Source organism: Rhamphochromis sp. 'chilingali' (genome assembly GCF_963969265.1).
Source record: "Rhamphochromis sp. 'chilingali' genome assembly, chromosome: 5".
Classification (NCBI taxonomy): Eukaryota; Metazoa; Chordata; class Actinopteri; order Cichliformes; family Cichlidae; genus Rhamphochromis; species Rhamphochromis sp. 'chilingali'.
The window spans coordinates 36,809,429-36,837,292 of NC_137932.1; the positions used below are offsets into that span (position 1 = coordinate 36,809,429).

The 27,864-nt window shown below is 40.0% G+C and overlaps 1 protein-coding gene across 1 annotated transcript in view; it reads right to left on the reverse strand.

Annotated features, from left to right (window-relative positions):
- The window catches only part of LOC308397261 (homer protein homolog 3-like), a 56,415-nt gene that overhangs the window by 12,735 nt on the left and 15,816 nt on the right, over positions 1–27,864 (reverse strand). The window contains exons 2-5 of the mRNA XM_080883089.1: positions 12,824–12,980; positions 10,494–10,625; positions 9,870–9,977; positions 998–1,134 (exon numbers count right to left, since the gene is read on the reverse strand). Of these exons, the coding sequence (XP_080739215.1) occupies positions 998–1,134; positions 9,870–9,977; positions 10,494–10,625; positions 12,824–12,980 (534 nt within the window). The remainder of the gene's footprint in view (positions 1–997; positions 1,135–9,869; positions 9,978–10,493; positions 10,626–12,823; positions 12,981–27,864) is intronic.

Here is a 27,864-nt window from a genome sequence, read left to right on the forward strand (position 1 = left end):
TTTCCCATGATGCAGCTCGATGCCACAGTGCAGAAATCACCTGAACGTTAAGTGAAATATGAACTAAAAAGGCACAATTCATTCCGGTTTCCACTGCATGTTCACTAATGATGTTAATCTGAAAAGAGAGCATACAGATGCAGAGTGAGCGCCACTTCTGCCTCCAGGATGACTAACGGTTTTCCTCATCTGTGGAATACATCCACGATACCATCACTACGCGCCAAAGAAGTCATGCGTTCAGTTTCTTTGAATGCAAAAAGCAGAGAAGTGTGACGCCTTAACAATGGCGTGCACTCTATAAAGGCTTTGCAATTTAATGGCTCGTAAGTCCGCCTCAGACAGGATACAGGGGACTTTTTACTCAGTGCTTTGAGTTCTTACATATGCTCGTGCAGCCAAGCTGGGGGTTAGACACTGCATTGTACGAGTGGGTACGTGAAACAAAAGATGGAGGATCCAAGTGATGAGCTTAATCAAAAGATAATCCAGTACTTCAGTACGATCAAAATCTGGCAACATGCATATGAATACATTTAGGAGGAGAAACCTGATGTCACTGGTGAATAACAGGGAGTTTTCTTATAGTTAAAGCATTACTTTATCCATTCTTAGTACAGTATGTAAAAGGAGGGAGTGACAGATTTGTTTAAGATACTTTTGGATTTCCAGTGAAGAAAACAGTTGTACTGTGACTAAGCGATACAGAAAAGTTTTCTTGAGGTAGCAAGCTAAAGAGAATGCTTTCTAAAAGTTTCAGTACTCCCACATGCACATCTGACAGGGATAGCCCATGGCTGTTTGAAACCTATAAAATAATCTAGAACAGTTTATTGCTTTATTTTTATATAAAAACATAGCAATATGATATATTTTTGCTATGTCAGAAAAGACTGAAACATTTTCATTTTATGGCTTTCTTTCTGTCTGTATATGCATCTGTTGAGGGAGTTTTAAGCATTTCGGTGACTCGAGCAGAAACACAATCTGTCATTACCCTTCAGACAACATCTTCTTGACCCTTTCTTTCTCTGCTGTCAGCTCCACTTCAGCACTCTTGCTGCGAAACAGCTTTTCCTCCCCGGGCCCGTTGACTGTCAGCAGCGGCGGTGAATGGCGGTCCTCCGACAGCTCCTAAAACAGACAGCGCACGGACCAACGGGGATAACAATACAAACAGGATCTGAACACTGAAGAGATGACATGATGTCAAACCATCAGTTTCGTGTAGTACAAGAAAAAAGGCTAGATAAACCAGGACCTTTCATGGAAGCGTTATTGGAAAAAGGGGATTCTTCCTTGTTTGCGATTACGCCGTAAATCCTCAGGAGCTGCGCTGCAGTTTTCATATCAGACAACAAGAGTGCTCAAGCAGAAAGTGCACGATTAAGTGGCAAGAGCACTTCAACAGGGTACATTTCCAGTATTCTGCATTGTTATATTGAGTGTGTGGTAGAAATGACAGTGAATGCTTTGATAGACCAGCATGGCCAAATGCAGGCCAATAATTCTACATTTCTGTTGCTCTTTCTTCAAAGCATAGGTTTAAACTGGTGGCCCCTCCGTTAACATCCCTATACCCAAACCTGTCATCGGGACACAACAGACCAAACACAGTAGCAACAACACAGGACAGAGCTCAACATACCGGTGCTTGATATGTCCCATCTGGGCTTCTGTAAACAGGCTCTACACAAAGCGAGCAGCCATGTGTGGAGCCCAGCTGCTTTTATACAGCATCACAGATCTGATTGGACTCTGATTCAACAAGAAGTGACTAAGATACAGCTGCTCCTTCCAAGGGCTCATCTTTCCGTGTGTGTACAGAAAAAGTATGTGCATCGTGTCACCGTGTGTGCATTGGTTGAGAAATGACACATACCGCACATCTGGTAAGAGGCGAACTGGTAGCACAGGTTACATACTGGAGGGATTCAACGTTCATTTTGGAAGCTGGTTTAGGGTTTAGGGAAAATTAACTGTTAATTTCAGACTAGCTTGTGTCATAATAAAAGTAAATAACAGACATAAAAATCAACTTCAAACACCAACAGCTGTTCAACAGCTGTCTTCCACATCACATGATCCTCCTCAGCAGATGTCATGGAATATTTCATGTTCAGACTTTTATTCTGTCAAATATATAAGATTTATCACCTTAAATATGAAAGCCAAGCCTAATTTTTAGTCACTGCCTTTTTTGAATAAATATTCACTCGATGAACCAAAAATAATCATCCACACAGTCTCTTTGTCTTTGAATCAAGTGTTTTCAGCCCCATTGCCAAAGGCGTATAAAATCAAGCAAAAAACAAACATTTATGAAAGAACAGGTCATTTTAAAGAGTTTCCTAAATGCTAGAAGTTCCTCAATCAACCTTAAGTGTTATTATTGAAGAATGGACTGTAAACCCAGTAACTGACCTCCAAACCTCCTTTGATGTTAGCAAGGGACTAAATTTAAGATGGAATTATTAATAGGAGGCTACAGAAATATACCAAGACATCAATGTAAACTATTTGTTTTTTTCTGAAAACTAAATAACAGATGAATTATTGAAATAACAAGAGCCTTCATAAAATTAACCCACCGCTTCTTTACACATTATCTGAGCACAAATATTTGAGATATTTGTTAAGCTGAACACCATACCCATATTTTAGCCCAAGTATTTAGCTTAATCAAACTGAGCAACATAAAAAGAGACCTAAAATCTGACATTATACTTGGCTCGTCTAACCAATCTGCTTTGATATTTACATTCCCTGCTGCCCAGAAAACGGTTCATGCTTCCTGTCACACATTTTTGGGAACCACTCTGGTTAATCTGAGGCTGTGGGCTAAAAGGCAGCTCCACTTGCTTTTTAAAAGCATGCAGATGAATTAGCTCAGGCACATTTCTATACCACCCGTCGCCCTCTTTCTTTCTTCTTCTTCTGCATGGAAACCCAAACCTGAATTCGTCAACGGCCCAGTCTCTCACTGGAGTATCGCAACCCTGCACTTACTGTAGAAAGAGCTTGTATTATTAATTTGAGTGAGCCTGACTCTGTTCCCCTGAGGACAACGGTTTATTATCTACAGCTCAGCAGCTCCGAGTCTATGCTTATGGATGGATATGGAAATAAAACACACAGCTGACTCAATGTGGATGAGCTCTGTGTCCAAAGGAAGGAATGAGAGAGGAGGAAAATCAAAGCTAAAACAACTCCAGTCCGGACCCCCAAAGCCAACGAATCGACTATGTGTATTGCTGAATAATTCATAGCACAGATCATGTTTAAGTCATAAATGGGATTGCACATTTACAGCAGGTTCCCCCTTTTTTTAAATTTGGTGTGTTGTTTGCTAACAGACTGAGTGGAAACAAAACAGAGACGCTAAGAACACGGACTAATTAGCCAGAGTTCAAACAACTTCCAGTTTTTAAAGGATGTATTTGTGCATTTGTTTTCAGGAGATGTTGGGGAGAAAAAAGAAATCAATGAAATGTTTCCCCTGATGATGGGGGAGGCGTGATGAATTCAGTTTTCTGTAATACTTAAATTAAAAGAAAAAATACAGAGTCGATTACACTCTTTGTTGTTGTTGTTGTTGTTGTAGCCATACTTAAAGATCGTTTTCCCTTTCGCGGAAAACGCTCGGTTTGTTCTGAAACTTTAATTTGCTCTCAAGTCGACTTTGATCAGACTCCAGATAAATTATTGAGCGCGAGTGTCCGTGCAACACCAAGTCTACGAGCAGCAGTTCCATCGACAAAACAGTCATCTTTGCTGTGTTTGTTGTAGGTTGGTGCTTGTGTTTTCACGCACCTGTGAAAGCTGAGATGGATGAGCGTGCGTCCCACGATGCATCAGCAAAAGAGAAAGAAGAGGAGAGAGAAAAATGTTATTATATGATAAAAAAAAACCCTCTTAAAGTGAAGGCAAAGGCAGTTATCAGAGGCATGGCGAGGGATCTTTTTTTTTGCTTGTGGATTTCCTCTGCGTGTCACAGTGAAACAATTTCTTCGACATTTACAAGTGACTTTGGTCTCCTTTTAACAAAAACAGCCTTCACAGTAGTAGGAAACTGGTGCTACCCAGCAAGAGAACTTGTAAGTGCAGCTCGCAGATGCGGAGGGAAAGTTGAAGGTTACAGGCAAGCGGCCGAGGGACGAGACAAGAATTAATCTGCACATCACAGTAAATGATGCTTTCAAGGGCTTTCAAATCTGGCTTAAGCACAGTTATTTTAACTAAGCATATACTGTTTTCCAGACATTGCATGCCACTTGTTTGTGTGGAGTTACACAAGGTTATTGGCAGAAGCACTGACTCCAGCTGAAGGACGAACACACGGACAAACTGTACCAACAGATTAAGAGGCGCTCAGAAGTCCCGCCCACACAGACTGACGGACAGTCCATGGAAACAACAGCAAGGCGAGCTTAGCAACAAAGAAACATTAAGAGTAAATATAAAAGAAGAATAAACGCAGCACATATTTTTCCACTGTCATCATAAAAGAGAACATTCAGTTTGTGATGCCCAGCTCAGCAGGCACTCATACAATATAATGCACGTGCGTGTTGTTTTTTTAAACACATAAACAGCAACTTATAAACTTTTCAGGGTCCTGAGAGAATCCCGGCTTGATAATCGGTGGAATCCCAGAAACTGTAAATATTAAATTGCTTTCCTGAGAGCTTTCCTCATGACGGCTCCGCACCACTGTTTGTCTTAAGTACATCTACACTGTTTACTTATTTATCCCAGCCTCAGTCCATTTGCTTCCTTAGCTCTATAATGCCTCTCTTTCTCTCTCAGTTGTACTCCCCACTTGACTTATTCATGTCTCTATGCATCTGAAGGTACCTGCACGGGTTTCCCTTGAAGCACCTGTCCTTACCCACTGAACGACACACAGTAATGCATTCACTTTTCAGCTGCTTTTAATGTCAAGACAGGGGTTTAAAATATTGGTAGCTGGCATTTCTGACTCGACATGCATAGAGTGAAGGAGACGAAGAGGAAAAGAAACAAATGTTTGCAGGCCATCAGAGGATGGTAACAGCTTCTGTAGCCTGCTGTGATCACGCTGAGAGAAACACGAATACATATGGACTGTTTCTGACATACATTTACTGTGCAGTCGTGTTTCAACTCATTTCAAACTGGATATTATTGTAATAATAAAAGAAAATCCTTCTAGAAGCTAATTAATGCCAATAAAATACAGGAGTTTATCTGGGTTGGGGTTTTATTCTCACTGAGTATTAAAACCCTTAAATACAATGAAATATTCTTCCTAATTATTTCTCAGTTCCTTAAAACTATTATCCCAGTTACAGCTCTGTCTGTTTATCATTGTTCATTTATTTTATCTCGCCGGCTTCGCCGTCTCCTCTTCCATCTCATCTTTAAGCTCTGCAAATAAGCCAGAAAGCTGGAGCTCCGCTGCATGCAGATCCCCTGCTGCTATCCACACACACACGTAGAATATGTGCTCGGTAGAGCCTGAGGCTGCAAAGATACAGCTCTGCAATACCACAGGGCTTTTACTGACCAACTGTAGGTGATACAAGACCTATTGATGCACTGGCAGGAAAACAAAACAAGACAAAATAACGCAGCTTCTCTGCAGAACTGCACGCGGGGAAGTTAGGAAGACGTTTGTCGGTTTATTGTGCCTTTGCTCAAGTATTTTTGTATTTTTAATTTAAGAGCAATAAGTTTCTCAACAAACGCTTGCATAACGCTTTAAACTCCGCTCTGCACAACCGAGCGAGTTGCTGTCAGGCAGAATGTGCCCATGTGTTTGTAGAGAACTTTAAACAGTACTCACACATTGGCAACTGTTTACAAAAGCTTAACAGCCTTAATGGAGCTCTTGACTGGCATTACTGCCACACTGGAGCTGCCATCAATACTTGGCAGCGGCTCAAACCTGCCTCGTCCTCGTGTGCTCGCAGCCTATAACAACGTTGATTGGGTATTATTTCCACATTATACCGCCGCAGACAGTCAGCAGTATGGTGTTTTACAATGCGCTGCGGTGAGCCAGAAGAGAGACGACGTGATAATAGCCACAGCGCCTCTGCGTTTACGGCCTGCCACAAAATCAATGACTGCTGTCTTATTGAGAAATCAGTCCAGCTTGTTCGCCTGCCTCTGACCTTGCAGTTCTAACCGGGTGACATTTCTCTGTGTGTGTCTGTGGTTGGCTTATTGAGACATATTCATGTGCTGAGAGAAGTCTTTTTCTTTTTCAAAATCAACCAGCCAACAAAACAGGTCTCTTGTTGCCATGGCGACTGCAAGTAACACATCTGCTCGTTATTATGTTACTAACCCTGACCTCTGACCTCCCAGTGATGCAGGCCTTTCACATTACACCAACTGACTGAGAGCTTAAAATCATATCTCTATGCCCAGTGTCCTTACTGCAAATGAAAATGTGTTTTATTTACTTCTTTTCTGGATTTTTCGAATTTGGGAACACTTTGGGAACGCATTTCAAAATTAATCAGGAAATCATATGTATAAAGATATGTTCATGGTTTTAAAGATCAAACTTTAAGCTTTCAAAATAGCTAATAGGGACACCGTAGCAACAGTAATTGTAAATTTTTGGTGTTTTCTGTGATACGTTAAGTTAGTTTGAAATAGCCATGCTTTAGCTGGATTGAGAGAAACTGTGGTGGCGTTCACAGATGCAGACAACACTTGGGAACAAGGTCCAAATTTTGCAAAGCATCATATGTGTCTGAACTTATCAATTCCTCTGCTAACGCCTGCATGTGCTGACAGTGCACACCGACTGCAAAGCAACAACGTCAAACATGTGTTAGAACTAGTGTTGCCATAAAAAAGGAGATGACAACAGAAGTAGTTATAAGCTCTGTAACATGATCATTTCAAATGGCGAAAGTCCAGCAACATGCCGAAACATCTTTCTACATAACATAGGATTCACTCCCAGGACTGTTGTATTTCATGCTCTATGTTTGTGCACCACAAGTGTTACTGCTACTGTTTCCCAGCTGAGCAGATCATCTGTACAGATGCTGAACACGGGTTTATTAGACTTAAATTAATGACAAAAAATATATTACCTCAATTTTTAGACGTTGACTGAGAGACTGATGACACATGTAGCACTAGGAAGTATTCTGTTTGGGATTTTAGATAATATAGCAAGTGTGCTGACACTGGAGTTGTTCATCGAGATGTCCCTTAATGAAGGAAATGTGGAAATTACTTTAATCAAAGTCAAATTTATTTTAATTGCACTCACCTACTGAATATTCCCTCTGATAAATACCCATAGTCTCATCAATTACAAACAGACTATGGGTATTTGCTGCGATTTATTTTGCAGCAAATCAGGACCAAGCATAAATATACTATGAACATATTTAGGCAATGTATTTCCTCAGATGTGAATGTACACTCACTGGCCACTTTATTAGGTATGGCTCAACTGCTTATTAGCCTAACTATCTAATCAGCCAATTACATGTTGCAAAGGCAGGTAGATATGGTCAAGACAACCTGTTGAAGTTCAAACAGAGAATCAGAGGATGAATGATTTTGGTGACTTTGAAGATTGCGTGGCTGTTGGTGCTACACAGCCTGGTCTGAATATTTCAGAAACTGTTGATCTACTGGGAATTTTCCCACTCAGCCATCTGTGGGGTTTACAGAGGATAGTCTGAAAAGGGAAAACAACCAGTGAGAAGCAGATCTCTGGGTGAAAATGCCTTTCTGTTGCTGTCAGAGGTCAGAGGAGAATGGTCCAAATTTGGCCTAAAAAGCACCTAACCGTGAATCCATCCCGTCTTGTATCAATGTTTCAGGAGGCTGGTGGTGGGAATATTTTCCTGGCACACTTTGGACTCCTAGGTTCCAACTCAGCATCGTTTAAATGCCACAGTCTTGACCAAAATCTCTGAGGAATGTTTCCACCGCCTTGCCGAATCTATCCAAGAAAGAATGAAGGAAAAAATGGTAAATGGCCTGTATTTGTATAGCGCTTTACTCAGTCCCTATGGACCCCAAAGCACTTTACACTACATTCAGTCATCCACCCATTCACACACACATTCACGGGGCTCGAACCGGCAACCTTCCGATTACAAGACAAACTGCCAACTCTTGAGCCACGATTGCCCAACACAACAGTAGCGAGGTGTACCTGATAAAGTGGACGGGGAAGTGGCGTAAGACTGTGGCACTCCAAACATTTCTATCAAAAACTGTGACTATAACCTCCTAAAGAGCAGATTGGGTCTGCAGCAGAACTTATCACCGTAATCTTGGCAGATTTGTGACAGTGGAGATTTTAACCTCAGCAAACATCACAAACCCGTTCACCTGGTTTCAGAACAGACCCTTCACATCAGCTTGTGTGCAGGTCTATTAGGTACCAGCACACAAATTTAACAAAGGTTTACCATTAACTGTCACATACTTTGATAAAAATCCAGCTCTTTCCAGGAATTAATGCTCTGCTTTGCTGTATCCAGGAGTGTTTTCTCTCAGCCTCGACACACTATCAGCTCTTATCTGAGAGTCTCAGTGGTGAGGTTGTGGTTGGCAGCGTGACTCTGCAATCTCCCGTAGCTGCCGAGTGGCTCTTTGTTAAGACTTACGCTCAGTGCACACCCACAAAAGCATAAACAAGCACTTTACTCCGTTTTGAATCTGCATTGCTACAACATCCAAAGCCGCTCTCAACTCTAACACTTGGCAGAAATAAGCAATGTACAAAGGCTGGCAGAGCAACTCTGAGACTTCCAAATGTTTGCAAGAGATACTGTTTCCTCCATTTGAAAAAGAAAACAGCAACTAATAAATCACAACTTCTATAAATACCACTCTGTGCCTTAGGCTTTAGCACACAATGTCACAATGCAGCAGCTTTTGTGAGATGACGGACATAAAATTTCCACCATTGACAAACTTTCACTTCTCCACCTGAACCCCTGACTTATCGAGTTCACCAAGAAACTGCCTACTGTGGCAGGACAAAAGCTGCCCATTGTCCTGTCAGCAGCAGCCAGATTCTCTTCAATTATAGATGATTGAGCTCCCACCTCCATCCACCCTTCTTTATCCTCCGTACTTCGGATCTGTCATTCTTCTTCCTTTCTTTGAGTCCCAGCCATTACTGCCCCTCTGAACACCTTCAGCGCTCACATTTCTTTTTGCCTCCATTTTTCATGCATGAAATCTTTTAATGGAGTTAGCCGGCGAGAGAATAATGGAGCAGCCAGATGGGGATCATATAATCCCTCGTGATTCTGTATATGTTTAAAATAGAAACAAAGGCATAGAGTTTGTCGGGATATTAGCGTTCTGCTGTCATATTGGGGCAAAGGCCACGGAGACCATCAAGTCTGTTTAAAAGACACACAGTAAGTCTACTACTTGAACCTGCTGTCCATGGTTTAATGTTCTCTCAGAGATTCTTATAGATGTGTGTTTAATGGTTTAAAATTGCTACCAACAGCTCTTAAATATGATGAAGAAAACAAATTATATCACATTTTCCTCATTTTATTGTAATGATTTATTAGTTGAAGTAAAACCACGCACACTATTGTTACATAGTGAGATCTCCACACCAGCAAGTAGAAAACCTTTTAAGCAGCGATTTGTGTTTTGTTTGGCAAGACTGCGTGCATCCCTCCCTCGTCGTATAGCTGAACGCTGATATGTCTTTGATGGTAATTCTCAGATCTGTTATGATTTTTAGCTGCTTTCACTTTGATTCTTGTGAGATACGGAGTTTTGATTTTCTCCCTCTAGGATGCTCCAATCAACCAGAGTAAGAGGATAACCTGTCTTTTTTAGAGATTTAAGCAAGTGCAGCATCGCTTTACCTGTGGAGCTGCGATGTTGAGTGCAGGGTTGGCCAGCTCAAACCTCTCCTGGGATTTCTCTCTGGCTAGACGGGCTGCCTCCTTCACCTCCTTAAACTGCTCAGCAAACTGCAGATTGAGGAAGAGAAAAGACAGAAATTACACTCGGTTTGAAAACGTCACAAAGTTTCCTCCTGGAGAATATCTAGAGTGTCCGATCAATTTATGTTCTGGCACTAAAGTTTCTCTGATCTCGCAATAAATTATCTACAGTGCTAAATCTAGTAAATTAAACTCCCTTTAATTCATTTCAGGTAAACAGAGAAATCTTGAAGATGAATGAACGTCACCAAAGGAAACACTGCAGTAAAATGAAAATGCACACGTGTGTTGTGGATGCATTTTAAATATAATCTGAAAGATGTTCAAAACCAAAGAGAAAACGCTGCCCTTGATCATCACAGGAGTGACCTCTACTGCTTCACAGTCCTCTTTCTTAAATCTCCTCTTTGTTTGCGACATCTAATAAATTAGCGACGCTCTGAAGTGTGTGTGTGTGTGTGTGTGTGTGTGTGTGTGTGTGTGTGTGTGTGTGTGTGTGTGTGTGTGTGTGTGTGTGTGTGTGTGTGTGTGTGTTGTGCTCACCTGCTGCAGCTGCTGCTCTGTGGAGAAGCCTAGACCGTAAACTGTGTTGGCCCGGCTGTCTGCCCACTGGCCAAACTTTTGGGAGGTTTTGGTGAAAGTCATGTTGGGGGTGACGGTGCTGTTGATGATGGCCTGGCGCCACAGAGAGTAAAAACAATAAATCACATGAATAAAGCGCAGAAAGATCCCTGAAGGAAAAGTGGGCTATTTTTTGTGATAAATGAAGCAATGCTGCCAGAAATGTAGGACATAAATAAGAAAGAGGCACAAAAAAAGATGTTAAATATGTTGTATTTGATATGTAGACTGGAGCACATGCAGACTACATCTATAAAGCATACAGAGGACTTACAGATAAACATAAATCTGAGATATGAAGTATTTGGGTTTTTCTAATAAACCAATCAAGGTCAGGGGGGATGATCTTCACCATCATAATTAACTAGTGAGATGTTTGGCACTCGTCAAGTTATTTCAAAAGTCTGTTTTCCAAGATCCCTTTCGGGGATAAATGATGATATACAAATCAAACAGAAGAAGGACATTAATAATTACTGCCAACAAAAAACGATTTTTCATTTGTACAAACTGAGCGAAAAGAGAGCATCTATTCACTGTAGCTCATCACAGCAAACTGGGCAGTGTGTGAGCAACAATCACAGCATCACCAAACGAATCATGTGACTATAATCCCTGACATTAAAAATAAATTTGTGTCACATACAGTTGCAATCAGAGACAAAAACAACCTATAACCAGGCCACGGAAAGCGAGCTACGTGAAAAAGCTCGTTCTGTTGTGTCTCTTCTGTAATATTCTCGAGTGAGCAGTCTGGTGAGGTGAATTTGTTGCCAAATGATTTCTTTATTCTCTTCTCCAAAAGCCTCCAGTCTCAGGGTGGCAAATTGGCACAACTGGCTGAAAAACAACAAAGTGCAGCGTTTTCTCTGAATTTCTTTCACTAACAAGATATCCTGTTAGGGACTCCCAGGTGCTTCAGCGCTGCTGTGGAGGCTGCGTTACCAATGTGGGTGCGTTAGAGATTTTCTGCTGACGATGGGTGTGTTTGAGTAATGCAATCCCACCCAAAACAGCCACAAAGCAAACAGATCTTCTTCCAGTGCTTCAAAGAATCTCATTTGCTAAATAAAATGCAGGAGAGGAGAATATAATACTCCACAAACAGTGTCTCTACATCAGTGCTATACTAGTACCAGATGAGGAAACTGCAATTAAGATAAAAGTAAAGTAAAATTATATTTATACAGCACCTTTGAAGAGAAGTATCACAAAGTGCTTCACAACAAAAGTGGTGAGTTTTAGCTGCTTTTTATAAGAGCTGGTCTGAGGGCCACTGTTGCAAAATGTGTAGGAAAACATACAGTATGTGAGGGGAGGTGTGATAGAGACAACCCTAAAAATGCTAATTCACACAGTCCCACACGTCAGGCTTCCTGTATTTAATAGAAATGTTTTCAATAAATGCAGAAACAAATGTTCATAAAATTCATGGATGCTAAAAGAATTGAGAAAGTTTGTTTAGAAAGTGGTTTGCTTTCATCGTAAAAACCTGAGGACGATTCATTGTCTAATGTGCCTCAACTCCAGAGTTTGTGGTAACACGTGAATGACTCAAAAGTGACCCGATGAGGAATTATAAAAGCAAGCAGCAATTTCAGAGGATTAAAAATAAAATATGGCAAAAAACTGCAGTTCCTCTAATGGCCAAAAATACATCAACTGCATAGATTCCTGTAAAATATCCAAATTACATTGGCGTGTATGTAAAAATAGTCTATATAAGGACTTTCTCCTTTCTAACTACTGGCGGTCCTCTTTCACCAGTTGTGCCTTATTAAACTATTAGTTGCCAAGCTATGCTTTACCTCTGTGTTTGTGGTATTGTTGCCTTTTGAAGTTTTTTTAATGCATAAAATACAGCACATTTAAAAAGTCTGTGTTGAAATTTTATTTTTTAGTCTTATTAGATTTAGCAAAGCAGGTACCGGAGCATCCGTAGAGTCTATGGATGCAGCTAAAGGCTAGCAGCTGAAAAGTCCGCAAAGCACTGCATGATATGACAGCAGCTACCTCCATTGTTTACATACAGTCTATAATAAAACCCATTCATGCATCTGTGTTTGACACCACTCGGCCCGTACAGGATTCTTACAGCCCCCGTGCAGCTTTGCCTTATGCAGTAGAGCTGTGGTCAAATCTGTCCTGGCATTCCTAAAACTATTCCAGATCTGTGTTTCAGTGATGTGAACAGGCACAGATCTGAATACATGTGTACTCTCTGACTGGATTTAAGAGTCTTGGGCTCCTACCTTAGTTCCACCCACACTGATGATCCGGTACACATTCCGGGTGGCATCATAAAAGAAGGACACAGTGACGGCATGTTTGCTGGCCGGCAGCCAGTTGCGTTTGGTGGCCGGGTCGATCTGGAAGACATGAGCTCTGGCACTGAAGATGGGCTGCTCTCTTTAAAGGAAAAGACAGGAAAAAATTAACTTATGACTGTTTGGTGTCACGTTCATTAAAAAGCACAGTGGCACGTACACTTACGATTAAAGGGACTCCGTAAACAACTTGAGCATGTTCAAACGACATTTCTACATATCACATTAAAACATTTTTTTTTTTTTTTTACAAAAATGACAAGTTTAATAAGGTCATGATTATATTTGATGTCTGAATTCTGAAGAAAACAATCTATGAAGCTGTCAACACATCTGTTCATAACTGGAGAATTTAAGAATTATTTATTGTCCAAATCTGCCTGCAATCTCTAGCTTCTTCATGTTTGAAGTGTTATCTGTAAGCCACATGCTTTGTTGCTTAAGGCCAGCAGGAGTTTATATTTACCAACATGTTGACAGAAATAAATTTGCAGTTATCTACATTTTCTTAAAATATATTTATACAGTAAGAGAAATGGCATGAGAGGAAGAAGAATACAAAATGTTATTTATTTTATGAGCAATACAGCATTTAGCATATGGACCATCAAATTAAATGAAAAATGTTTCGGCACTTATGCATATTTGCTCGAGTGCGCCTAATTTGTTTATGTATAGTGCAATCAATCATTTTGTAACAACACGTCACTTCTACCGGGAGGTAAATGTATCACCTTCAGCCTGAACTCTTTACTTGTCACTCAGCTCTATCACAGACAGAGAGGCTTGCCTGAGGTCAGCCGTTACATGCCTGATTTCTCAGGAGATTTAAATCTGTCTGCATGTGACGCTCTCGGCTGAGCCAGTTTTCACAGAGGAGAAACTCTTTAGGGGCTCTGAATATAAAGAGGAGTGATCTTTGGAGCATCACAGAGCAATGTTGGACCATCACTTTAAGTGGAACACAGGGTCTGTGTGTAGTAAGATACATATTTATATTTTTCACTCAAACTAGCTGTGGCTGTATTTGCACAGTTTCTGAGATATCCACATGGATATCTGACCTGACAGTTTTGACACTTCAGTCTTCCTGTCACTAATTTCATTCGCAGTTAAACTTGCTCTACATTTTATTTATTTATTTTTTTGGTTTGTTTTCTTTTGTTTTTACTTTTTAGGATAATAACACAGGAAGAAAACAATATAAACAAAGCACAGAAACCTTGTGAAATACTCACTCGAAGCATTTTATTTACATCATAGGTATCAACAGCAGGAGTCAGCAGTAACACCCATAACCCTCAAAACTCTCTTAAATGAACTGAAGTGAACGGATCAGGATCTCACTCAAGTAATATCAAATGTTTCTATCAAATTACCAGGATGCAACCTTATAGAATATAATTCTACCTTTTTCACTCAATTTTAATGAGCAGCTGGCTTGAAATTCTAACAGAGGCGGTGCTTTTGAGTCTTCCTGAAACTTGGGTGAAGCTAATTTTGGTTGGAGCAGGTTCTTTTTAGCTGGCAGTCGCTGTATAGATTAATGTTGGATGGAATAATTACAGACAAAATAAGGCAATTCTGTTAATAAGTGTTTGTTTTTTGCTTTTTCTGGAAAGACAACTGTAGTCTGAGTTCTTTTCTGATCTTTTTGAGCCATAGAGAAAATTGCAAATTGTACAACAGTTTTTAGCTCACTAATCTAAGACTATTCCACCTGTATCCACCAAAAACAGTGACTCAGTATCATTATTCTTTGATGTAAAACTGTCAGGATGCAAATCATCAACTAAAATACTCCAATCTCTAAATGTGCTTGTGTTTCTCACAGACCTTCAGGTCATTCATGCCTTCCTGGTGTAATGAGGCTATTGATGCAAATGAGGCTGAAGATTTGCTATGTGCTAGCGGTCCAATTAGCGTCCCGGCCTCTTTGAAGGCAATGACATAGACTCGCTGTGGGCTGGACAATAAGCGACTACACAGGATCTTTGGAGAATTCACGCAACACTACACAGCTAATAGAGTTTGCACAAAGTCAGTGTAGCCAATGAGCCATTCTCATGGAAAGTCAATTATATAGCAACAATAATGAGGATAATGTGCAACGTGAGTAGGCTTTGGTCCTTCTCCAAGCAGGAGAAACACGCATGTATATAGGTCAGCAATGACTATATGAAGAATTGTTCCTGCAGGATTTGCTTGGCATTACTCAACATTTGCATACAAACAATAGTTCTTAGTGTTTCAGCACAAATGCTGAAGTACAAGAGACAATAGACAATAGCAGCACCAGCAAGCGAGCAGATTTCTGTCCTTCAGGTCCAGGATGGCTGCAGTAACAGATATAAGGACTATCACTGACTTCTGATAGAAATGATAGTACCCAAAAGTGGATTCACTCAAAAAACAAGTAAGGAAATATCACATTAGTCCATGTACACACTGGATTTACTGGTTTCATTCCTATTCTAATAATATTCTGACAAGTCGCTTATACTTTTTTCACTGAGGCTAAAGAAACACTAACATTTTTTATCCATAAATGTTCCATCATAATGTCCCCAAAGACAGAAAAATGTGAGGCACTGATTTTACACAAGCATTCAGAGAGCAGGAACTCCTTTAATAAAAACCTTTAGACCTCAGAGTTCAGTGCGAACTGCTTTGCTCACATTTTTGTGAGGGCCAAAAAAAAAAAAAAGAAGTGATTTGACTTTGCAGATTTGACATTGATTATTTTCTTTTTCCAACCATTCTGTTTTTTTGTTTGGTGACTTGCTTGTTGTATAACCCAAATTCGGCAAAGCTTTAATTACTAGACAGATGGCCTCACATTCGTTTCTAGAGAAATGTGAGGCCAATTAAAGAGGCGTTGATGGTTGACTCGGTGACTGCACGGTGCCCAGGTCCTCTGGCTGCAAGTCTAAATCATCACCCCTCCACTACCATGTTTGGCAGCTGGTTTGGCTTTTCTGGTATCCTGTTTGTGGCACCGATTACTTAAAATCATGAAATAAAAAGCTGTGCAGTAATAGTTTTCCACTCTGCTACTATATTTGTTACTTAGTAAGTCACTTCAGAGCACTGATAACATTAGACATGGCTACACAAAGAGGAACATTCAGTCTCAACCCTTAATACTGCAACATTTAAGCTGCACTAGTAACAGTTAGTCACACTTCTACAGTTTTTTGTTTTATCAGTTTTTAATATCGTTTCTCCCTGGCAGTCCGTCACATTTGATCCGATTTCTGATGTTGAAGCTACAAAAAATAAATAAATAACCAAACAGCTTTTTTTGCAGCCATCTCTAAAACATGGTGGACGCTCCATCATAGTTTGAGGCTTTTCAGTCAGTGGCATTGAGGATCTAGTCAAATTGATGGAATGGTGAATTTAGAAAAGTACCTTTAGATTTTGAACCACCGTGAAATTTAATTTGTTATGCACCTAATTCCACACAGCTTTATTTTTCAATGATCCCAAACACACTGCCACTGTAGTAAAAGAAGAAAAACACACAGTGGAACACTATCAGTCAGAGACGGGCCTCCCCAGAGCTCAGACCTCAACATCTGAAGTAGTGCGGAATCATTTTGACAGAGAAGGTAACAAAAGTCTAAAAGTCAGTCAACATCCAAAGAAGAGCTTCGAAGGTCCTTCAAGAAGCCCGGAGAGCGATTCCTGGAGACTACTTTAAGATACGACATGAAAGTTTGCCCAACACAGTTCTGACTCTGTTGAAGAATGAAGATGGTCACAAGAAATATTGGCTTTCAAGCTCATTAGAATTAAATTACTTGTTTTAGACAACAATCGCTTTACACTCCGTTGTTTTACTTGGTTTTCACTGTCATTCACAATAAGTTGATAAGTTGAGACAAACATTTACAAATGTATTATTATCTGTGTCGTTACCACAGACCATTGCCCATTTCTGTAGGGAGAAATTCAGCGCTGTTCCTTCTTGTACATATCGTGATTTTTAATACAGTATCATTCATTCATGCCCTTTCCCCCTTCTTGCTGGAGTCAGTGCTTGCCCAAACAAATTACAAGCTCATGTAATGCTTTTATTTTGACATTTAACAGGTCATGAAAACAGTTAGTAATTCATTTTACACCAAGCATTTTCCTACTGAAAATGGATAGGTGTGAAATCTATTTTCAATCAAGCAAGACTTTTGTTTTGTGTATACTGCACTGCCCTACTTCAGCATGAAAACTGTGAAAACTACGTAGGTTTGACGAGAATTAGCAGAGAAACTGATCAAACGATGAATTGATTCTAGCACACTGAAGTTCCAGCTCTTCTTTCATATGCGATCCACTCCTAATTACGATTCTCCATGTGATACTTGAAGGCAGCAGAAGTTTGGACAAATCTTTAAACTTTAATGCAATGCAGAGAATAATATCACGCACGCTTAAACTCCATATCTGATGGTCTTGGAGGTGGAGATTTCAAAATAATTGCTTTCATTCCATTGTTACTTCATCACTGTCAGTTTAAATTTATCTGGGATCTGATTTTCCTCCTAACGGAGGTAATGAACCGTTATCGGAGATGTCTGAGCAGTAATTTGAAACTGAGCACAAATGGCTGCAAAGTGAAAACAGCCACGTAGGTCAGCTGAGGTGTATTAAAGCCGTCTTTTTCGCTGATGGCTTCACTCTATAGAGCATTAGCACTGTATCTATTACCCGTCACCCAGATGTAGCTATCAGGTGCCTCTGTTTATGGCCTCTGCTGCACACAGTAGCCAAGTAATATTTTTCTGTCGCTGCGAGGAATGATTTCATTGGTGAGAAAAAGCTTGAAGGAGACAGACTGCAGAGATCTGTTTTTCTTCTTTTTGGCTCAGTGAAACGTTCGATAAGATCTCTCATTCTGTATGTGCACCCTTATCCTTGAAATTCATATGAATGTTTCTTGGGAATTAATTTATTATGAAGGTGGAGTGTAGCGGCTGGCCTCAGGGCTGAGTGCCCCCTTCTCCATGTGGTGTCAGAGCTGGAAGTTCATGTTGTGGATTAAAAGAAACTTTAAATTTCATTCAAGAGCTCAGACACAGCTGCTTTACTCTTCCATCCTCTGACAATGGCGGGAAATAAAGATTTAAGGCAAACTTCAAGTGACTTTATTGTGGCAAGGTGTAATTCCTACGCTACTATTTTTGGCTGTGCATCAAAATCACCATCCAATTCAGAAGCTGCAGACTTGTGCAGTGCATGGATACAGAGATCTGCAGAAGGAAAGATAAAATGTCCCAGAAAGGCATGAACAGTGATTGTGCCATTCAGGTTTGAATGGCACTCGAGAATTCAGCCTTGTAGCTCTGCTGGCTGACGTCCCAGCAGTGCTTTCTCTCCTGTATCTGCCAGGTTTTGCCTGTCTGTGTTTTTCCTGACTCTCCACTCTGACCCTGAATACATAAAAAAACAAAAAAACAAAAAACAAACAAGAAATGCAGTAGCTGCTTTTATAACAGAGTATATCAGAGTATCCCCAACAAAACAGTCCTTCAAAGACTCCCGGATACTCTTTACTGCCATTAAGACATTATTTTATAATTATTTATTGTAATAGATTATTCCCATTATAGCTGAAAGAACTACTTAAATCAGTTCAACGACAAATATTTCAGTATTAATTTTTTTTGTTACTGAGTATTGATAATAAGTTATAAAGGGATTTGTACGTTTCTGTTCTTATATGTGTTGCATGAAAATTGCGTTGCACTAGCTCTGCTTGTGTACTGACAATAAACTGAAGTGAACTAAATTAAGAGTCTTAAAAATAGCTGTAATTATCACCAGTGCTGTGTAAGTTCAAGCTTTGCAACAGCTGCCCCAAAGTTCAGTTCATTTGGGAGTTGAGGAAGAACATCATTATTCTGAAAACCCCAATTAACTCAAGTCAGAGAGAGAAATTAAATAAAATACAAGGTGTGGCCAAATCAATAATCTGCATCATTCTTAAACAGAATTCTAGGCTGGAGTGAAAGACCACAGAAGATACCGTATTTCCACACTATAAGGGGAACTTAAAATCCTTTAATTTTCTCAAAAATCGACAGTGCACCTTATGTATGAATTCTGGTTGTGCTTACGGACCTCAAACGGATTTTATGTGGTACACGGCGCTCAAAAATCTGTCAAAAAATGTTTTAGTACGACTTTGATAAGCTATGCTTGATGGATTGTCTAAGCATTATGGCTACCGTAGTCAGGAGCCTCTGGGGCCAAAACTCGGTCTGCTTCAGGCCCCAAAGTCAAACGAACGCTGCAGCATCACTGAGAGTTACAACTGTCTAAGTTCTTCCATCTTTAATAAAATGATCAGCTTTGCTGCTTTACCAGGTGTAACAAGTAAGTTTAACATCCAGGTGCGCCTCATGGTTCGAAAAATACGGTAACTAAAGTGGCAGAATTTCCCTGGTTAAGAAAAACAAATTCATAAGAGCACTATTAAGGAGGTAGGGGCATCATTGTCAAGGTCTACAGTCCGAGCAGGCGGCAGAGGAGCCTTCATGAATGGAAATACAAAACGTTTACAACAACATGCATAGGCATTCATTGTCAAACACGGTGGAGGTAGCATTATGGCATGGGCATGTAGGGCTGCCAGTGGGAAAAGTCCTTAGTGTTTATTGAGGGCTGCTGACAGAAGTAGCAGGATTAATTCTGGAGTGTACATGGCCGTACTCTCTGCTCACATTGAGTCAGCTGCTGTCAACTGCTCATCACAGTGCAAATGGATAATGGGATATTCTTCAATGTGCACATCAGTCACCTGAATGCACCCCAAAAGAGCAGCTTTTTAGTTATTAAAATACAAAACTCAAAGCAGAGAGACCCACAACTGAAGGCAGCTGCGGTGAAAGCTCCAGCAAAGCAACTCAGGGGAGGAAACAGTATTTGATGATGTCCATGAGTGCTAGCCTGCAAAAGGATTTTAATCTGAGTATTAAAATTAATCCTTATATTTAAAATGATATTAGTTTGTCCAATCATGCAGGACTGTTTTGTTTTGTTTCTAAAACCACTTCAATTGCAGTTGAAAGTCTGCACTTTAATCACATCTGGATTGTTTGATTTGAAATCCAGTGTGGTGGTGTACAGAAGCAAAACTACAAAAAAAAGAAAGAAAAAAAATCTTTATAGACCTAAATGTCTCTTCATGAACTTTTTGCAGCTCATTGTCAGACCTTTTGTTAATGATATCTAATAACTTCATAAAAATGTCACATTTTTGCCAATATGGCATTTTTATTCATTTTTAAAGACGTGTTGGGTATGGTTAGCATCAAAAGGTGAAATTATTTATATCACAAGACTAAATGGATAAATATTTTTAGTTCATTTGGTTAGTTTTGTTTGATTACACTAACTAAACAAACCAAAGTACTGTCCACTTCACTCTTTACGTGAACATTACAGCTTTCATCGGCCACTAACAGCTCTGCACAGCTAAGTAGGATAGATAACCCAAACACATTGCCTAGCATATCATTAAATAATGCAAGTTACCAAAGCTATTTCTCAGAAGCTATTGCTCATCCATTATTTACACACACATGCCAAATAAAATCTTAGTAGTACAGTAGGATCTGCAGATTCTTTGTTTTTTTTCCCCTTCATGAATGATATATATTCAGTTCACCAGTGGGTACATGCCTCATAGACTAAAACCCACTAGTTTATGTCCACATCGTGTGGTAATGACAGTGTGCACACATTACATTAAGCAGACGTGCATTATAGTGGATTTAGTTAAACTGTAAAATTCTCAGTGGAATAAGATGGTGTGCAAAACAACTACGTGCGATTTGTGGATAACATTTGTGTTTAGTGTTTTGTGAAAAGTTTTACGTGTGCATCGTAAAATGCATTCACAGAGTGTAAAATACAGCAGAAGGCTGAATGCTAAAGACTATTTTCAGAGCAGAGTCAGTAATGTAGGATTTCTTTTCTTGCTGTTGACTTACGATTTTATTTTATAGTCTTATTTTTTTTTGTATTATTTTGTCCGTATCCTTCTATCCACTTCTAATAGTCACAAACAAAAATCGTACAAAGGGTTTGTTTTTTGATTTGTATTTGCATTTTAGTGCCATATGAAAATTTCACTGTACAATAAAAACATGATCTGACATGAAAATCTGCACTCATCACAAAGTGCTTCAGATTCAGCAGATTTGAATAGCTTCTGATGACTGCTTTAGAATCTTTTATTGAAGTATACATTTATTTAGACAGTATTTAGACATTGGATCAGCATGCTTCTCGAATTAAAGCAACAGAGGGAACAATAATTATATACATGAATTTATTTGTGCTTAAATATATTTTTAAGCATCTATATTTCATAGCCCAACTCTAATTCACACATAAAGAACAAAACTATATTATATTGTATGAAATATGATGAACAGTGTGCCATCCATCCATCATTCATCCACTCACACTCATTCACGCCTATGGCCAGTGTTGAATTGCCAGTTAATCTGTTAAACTGTGGGAAGCTCATTTTTTGATGTATGTAACACACATAAATTTGAGGTCTTACATACTTAATTTTCTTATTTATTTACTTTTTGGCATTCTATTGCCGGCATAAATAGAGATGCATACAGGAAATGAAGGTTATTTCATAAGCATCCCTCTGAACCAAACGTACTGGCCCCCCAGTACCATTTTTGGTGATATCAAATTTAATAGCAGGAAATTAAGTGGGCATATATTCTTTTCTTTCTCTCTTTTTGCCATATTTCAAATAACCTTTATTTGACAACAGCATGATAATACAGCAAACACCATTTTTTTGGTTTGTCACACCAATATTTTTAGTGGCCCCCATATGGCCACCCCATGAATAAATTCTGGAGGCACCCCTGGAACCAAACCTTGAAATGCAGCCCCACATTTGAACCAGAATCTGATCTAGGTCAAGGCAACGCTACTGCAGACCTTCATACATTACCCCAAACACAATTTTTCATCCAAGGACATTGCCACTTCAAAAATGACTTGCCCCATGACCATTTGTTCCTCTGCTAAGCTAGGAGAGCTTTTTATGTTTTCAGTTTCCTTTGTTTGTCAGCACGATTACTCGGCTGAATTTTAGAAAATGCAGTGAAGTAGAGCTTAAGCACAGAGAGTGCCCATTATATTCCACCGTGGAGCCAGAAATGTCTTTAAAATTGCAGTCCTTTTCTTCTTGCCTTCATGGGTCTTAAAATATTGCACAATTCCTGATTGTTCCTCAGCACTAAAGGAGTGCATGAGGACTCTTGTGTTTACTCTGGCAGGCAGCAGCAGAACATTTAATACGCTTTGCCTGCGGTTGAGACATTTTAGCCAGAGAAGCTGCAAGGCAACTGCTCTTATTTCAAGGGCATGGCAATTTTACAGCTCGATAGCCTTGTGTAAATGTTTTACATAGTGATGTCATTGATGAAGTCATTGAAGAATAGTGGTCAACTTAAAATAAAGGTTTCATGTGTTTCAGAATCTGTTTTCCCTGCAGGAGAATCAATACATCTTGCTGTGGACTTTGGAGTTTGTAAGGACATGAAAAACCCTCGAAAGTATAATTTGGGCTTAAGATGCTTTACAGACATAAAGACTGACTAAACAGTGGTTTTGATATTTAACAAAAGGTGTAATGCACCTGGAAGACTGACAATAAATATAACATAAGCATCAGCAAGAAAAGAGGATGTTAAAATAGGCCCAATCAGCATGTGTTTACTTGACTTTCACAAAAGTTGTCCACGTCTAATGATTCATGTAAACTGTGCAGAGTACAAGTCGGTACAGCACATGTCTGCATGTGCTGTACCGTGTTTTGTGAGGGTGTGAGGCTCTTTACTGCACTACATTAGTTCAGACGAGGCTTCCCTGACTGCCAAGCTGCCGTGCGGTGTTTTTGCTCATTCACCTCAGGAGGAATTTAATCCTGTTTTAATCTGCTCATATCATCAAACTTCAACGTGACGCATCCTGTCTGAGCTGATTAGCTTGACAGGCTTTTCACGGAGCGGAGTCAAGGCGGGCCAAATGAACGACGCGACATTAATTTGTGTGTGATCTGCTGTGACGGCTGTGAGCTGACAAGCAGTCACTCATCATTTCTCATTAAGATGAAAATATGATAGAAGGGAAATCCCAACAGAAGCTGCTTTGCTTTGATGTTAATTCTTATTTATTTTGGCTTATTGGTTTATTGCATTTAACATCCCGAGTATCCATTATGGAGCCAGATAATTCGTTTTTATTGAGTCTAATTAAGTACTTTCATGGTGCTGTTAATTTTCTTGATCCATATCTGATGTTTTGAGCAGGATTTTATCTTTTGACGGTGAGAATATAAATATTATTGTCTGCCATAAACATTAGATTAGAGTCGCCCAACTGAAAGCTGTTGGCAGATTGTTTCATATAATAAAGATGAGGAGATGGTTGCTCCTTGAGATACGTAAAATGTAAATGACAAGATAATGCAGAGATGAGATTAACATAATGCCAAATGTTGAAACTGAGATATTTATATATGCTTCTGTAAAAACAAACAAACTTCTTCTGTAGTTTTCCATATCTCAGCTGTTTCTTGACAGCCGCCCTTCCACTGAGCCCACTTCTGATGATGGATCAACTGAATGATTAGGTCTTTGCTACACTTCCTATTTCTTATGAATATTTCAGCTACTTTTCCACTGAAGTTTTGTTTTTTAGGCCTTCCACTTGTCCAGTTTCCTCAATTTTTAAAAAAAAGCAGCCAATGTTTAAAGAAAAGACCTCAAGAAAGCCGACTGCTACTCAAGAGCACTTCAAAAAATTACCAGCAGGTCATGGAAGCAAAATGTAAAGAAATGATGGGTAGCTTAAGATTCTTGTATTGCACTGTAGGTAAGGAAGCTTTGTTAACAAGTAGTGTCAGTTCAAAATGTAAAATATTTAACTATGAAATATTCCACTATATTGGATATAAATAAATGTGATCTAGCCGTGATGTGACATTTTAAACTGCACTGTTAATGTCAAAGATTGTTCTTTAGTATGGATTTTTCCCATCAGCAAGTCTAAATAGTTCAGCAAAGTTTGCATAAAGTCAACCAGAGGTCCTTCGTGCACTTGGTAAACTTAGTGTATATCATGCTAGAAACATTGAAATACTTTCATCCTGATATCTTCTTTGTGCATAAACTTATAACTGTGGACTTTAGCTTAGACTTTTTAAAAAGAATTTCTTATTCAGTCTTGATCTGCCACACACACACACACACACACACACACACACACACACACACACACACACACACACACACACACACACACACACACACACACACACACACACACACACACACACACACACTATGGCTTTGCTGTGTGAGCTTCACCCCAAGTCATCACTTTCTAATCCTCTCTCGCTGCTTTCTCCATCTCTCTTCTTAACCTCAGTACCCATTCTGTACCCTGATCTGTTAAACAGGAGCTGCACCCTCCTGTTTGGCCCTGCAGTCAAACATGACCAGTTGCCCATTGAGAAAATACTCCTCTAACTGGCAATAATGAAGCCTTTAAGCTGTAGGGGCTGTAAATAGCCTGAGGGAAGTGGAAAGCTGATGAAGTCACTGCCAGAAATCGTATTGGTTGTGCTTAAAAGCCAGTGTTCAAATCTGAAAAGGAAAAGAGGAGAAAGCTTGCAGGAGGTCCAGTAGAGGCGGAGAAGAACAGGAGGTTAAGAAAGGGTCAAAAAAGGAGCATTTACACATTGTGTAGAACAAACACTCCTTGCTGTAAACAGCTGAAAAACGAACTACATTAACACAGAAGCATGGACCGTCATGCAAACAGTTTACAAGCGAGAGTCTGTGATGGCAGCGACTGTGAGATCTGTAGAAGCCCTGTTAATGCCGAACGTTTCTCAAAGAAGAAAAATTATGTTTTAGTAACATTTACCCCAGCCAAGGTGGCAAAGTTTTAAGAAAGGAGAATATAATTTATGACTATGGGAAGCTTTTAAAGACATATTCATTCCTAAGAGGAAGAGAAAGTTTGTTATGAATACTAACGACCGCTGTGAGTAGCCGTTTCCCTCTTGTGCTAACTCAGCAAGAAAAAAAAAAGACAGAAGTACAGTTTCATTCATTGCACCACACAGAGTGCTGTATCAGTCATTCATGGAAAATTATTACTTACATCCAAATTATGTAAGTAATAATCCAAATTATTATGTAAATGATATTTTTCTCTGTTTTTCCTAAATAGTCGATTCAAATGACAGTCAGCATAATTTTCGAGTCATCAACCAATAGAGCATAATTCAAATGTTACTGAACAAAACTCCCAATGAAAACAGTATGTTTTTCAAAAATAAAAAACTTAAAAAGTACTGTTCCAATTTATTACGCACACAGAGTTTCAAAAGATTTTATAGGTTGTAGAGAATTGAAAATGGTCATTTGTTGAATTTGCAGCATTAGTACAGGGTGGGCCATTTATATGGATACACCGTAATAACATGGGAATGGTTGGTGATATTAAAGTCCTGTTTGTGGCACATTAGTATATGTGAGGGGGCAAACTCCTCAAGATGGGTGGTGACCATGGTGGCCATTTAGAAGTCGGCCATCTTGGATACAACTTTTGTTTTTCCAATAGGAAGAGGGCCATGTGACACATCAAACTTATTGGTAATGTCACAAGAAAAACAATGGTCTGCTTGGTTTCAATGTAACTTTATTCTTTCATGAGTTATTTACAAGTTTCTCTTTGTTCACAGCCATTGACATGTCGAAGAAGTTAACACGTGAGGAGCGGATTGAAATCGTGTTGATATCTGGTGAACGCAGTAACCGGGTCATTGCAGCAGATTTCAATGCAAGACACCCAACGAGACCACCCATCTCCCATGCTACAGTTAGCAAACTGCTTGCCAAGTTTCGTGAAACTGGTTCAGTGTTGGATTTGCCAAAATGTGGACGCAAGAAAACTGTTACTAATGAAGAAACATCAGTGGCTGTCCTAGCTTCATTCAGCAAGAGCCCACAGCGTAGCACTCGCCGCATGTCACTGGAGAGTGGACTTAGTCGAACATCCCTTCGGCGGATATTAGCTACTCACAAATGGCACCCTAACAAACTCCAGCTACTACAGCATCTCAACGAGGATAACCCAGATCGGCGCACAGAATTTGCAGAATGGGCAAAACAAAAATTGGAACAGGACCCTCAGTTCACGCAGAAGATTGTGTTCAGTGATGAGGAAAACTTTTATGTGAATGATGAAGTTAACAAACAAAACCACCGCTATTGGTCTGACACTAACCCACATTGGATGGATCACTCCAAGACTGTTGGAACAACAAAAGTGATGGTTTGGTGTGGTATATGGGGTACAACGATAGTGGGTCCATTCTTCATCAATGGAAACCTCAAGGCCACTGGATATTTGAAATTGCTACATGATGATGTGTTTCCCTCTCTATGCACTGAAGCTGGCACGTTCCCTGAGTTTTTCCAGCAAGATGGTGCACCACCACATTATGGGTGCCAGGTCCGAGCATTCCTAGATGAACAGTTTCCTGGAAAGTGGATTGGTCGTCGTGGACCAGTTGAATGGCCCCCAAGGCCTCCCGATCTGACCCCCTTAGACTTTTATCTTTGGGGTCATCTGAAGGCAATTGTCTATGGTGTGAAGATACGAGATGTGCAGCACCTGAAACTACGGATACTGGATGCCTGTGCTGGCATTTCTCCTGCGGTGTTGCTATCAGTGTGTGAACAGTGGGAGAAGAGGGTTGCATTGACAATTCAACACAATGGGCAGCACATTGAACACATTTTATACGTGGTCAGAAACTTGTAAATAACTCATGAAAGAATAAAGTTACGTTGAAACCAAGCACACCATTGTTTTTCTTGTGACATTACCAATAAGTCTGATGTGTCACATGGCCCTCTTCCTATTGAAAAAACAAAAGTTGTATCCAAGATGGCCAACTTCCAAATGGCCACCATGGTCACCACCCATCTTGAGGAGTTTGCCCCCTCACATATACTAATGTGCCACAAACAGGACTTTAATATCACCAACCATTCCCATTTTATTACGGTGTATCCATATAAATGGCCCACCCTGTAGATCAATTTCACTGAAATCAAAAGCTATTTCAATCAAAAACATCTTAACAGTTCAAGTTACATATTAACATAGGAGCCCTTATTTGATAGCAGTTTTACAATTCTTGCATCCATGGAACTTGTAAGCTTTTGGAAAGTTTCTACTTGAATGTCTTTGCAGGATGTCAGAATAGCCTCCCAGAGCTGTTGTTTGGATGTGAACTGCCTCCCACCCTCATAGTTTTTTGCTTGAGGATGCTCCAAAGGTTCCCAATAGGATTTAAGTCAGGGAAGAATGGGGACCACACCATGAGTTCCTCTTCTTTTATGCCGATAGCAGCCAATGATGTAGAGGTGTTCCTTGTAGCATGAGATGATGCATTGTCTTGCATGAAGATGGTTGTGTTGCAGAAGGCACAGTTCTCTTTCTACCATGGAAGAAAGTGGTTGGTCAGAAACTACACATACTTTGCAGAGGTCATTTTCACACCTTCAGGGACCCTAAAGGGGCCGACCAGCTTTCTCCCCATGATTCCGGCTCAAAACATGACTCCACCACCTCCTTGCTGACGACGCAGCCTTGTTGGGACATGGTGGCCGTCCACCAACTATCCACCACTGCATCCATCTGGACCATCCAGGGTTGCACTGCACTCATCATTGACCAAGACTGTTTGAAAATTAGCCTTCATGTCGTTCTGGGCCCACTGCAGCCGTTTCTTCTTGTGAGCATTGGTTAGGGGTGGCCGAATAGAAGGTTTATGCACAACTGCAAGTCTCTGGAGGATCCTACACCTTGTTGTTCGCAGGGCTCCAGAGGCACCAGCA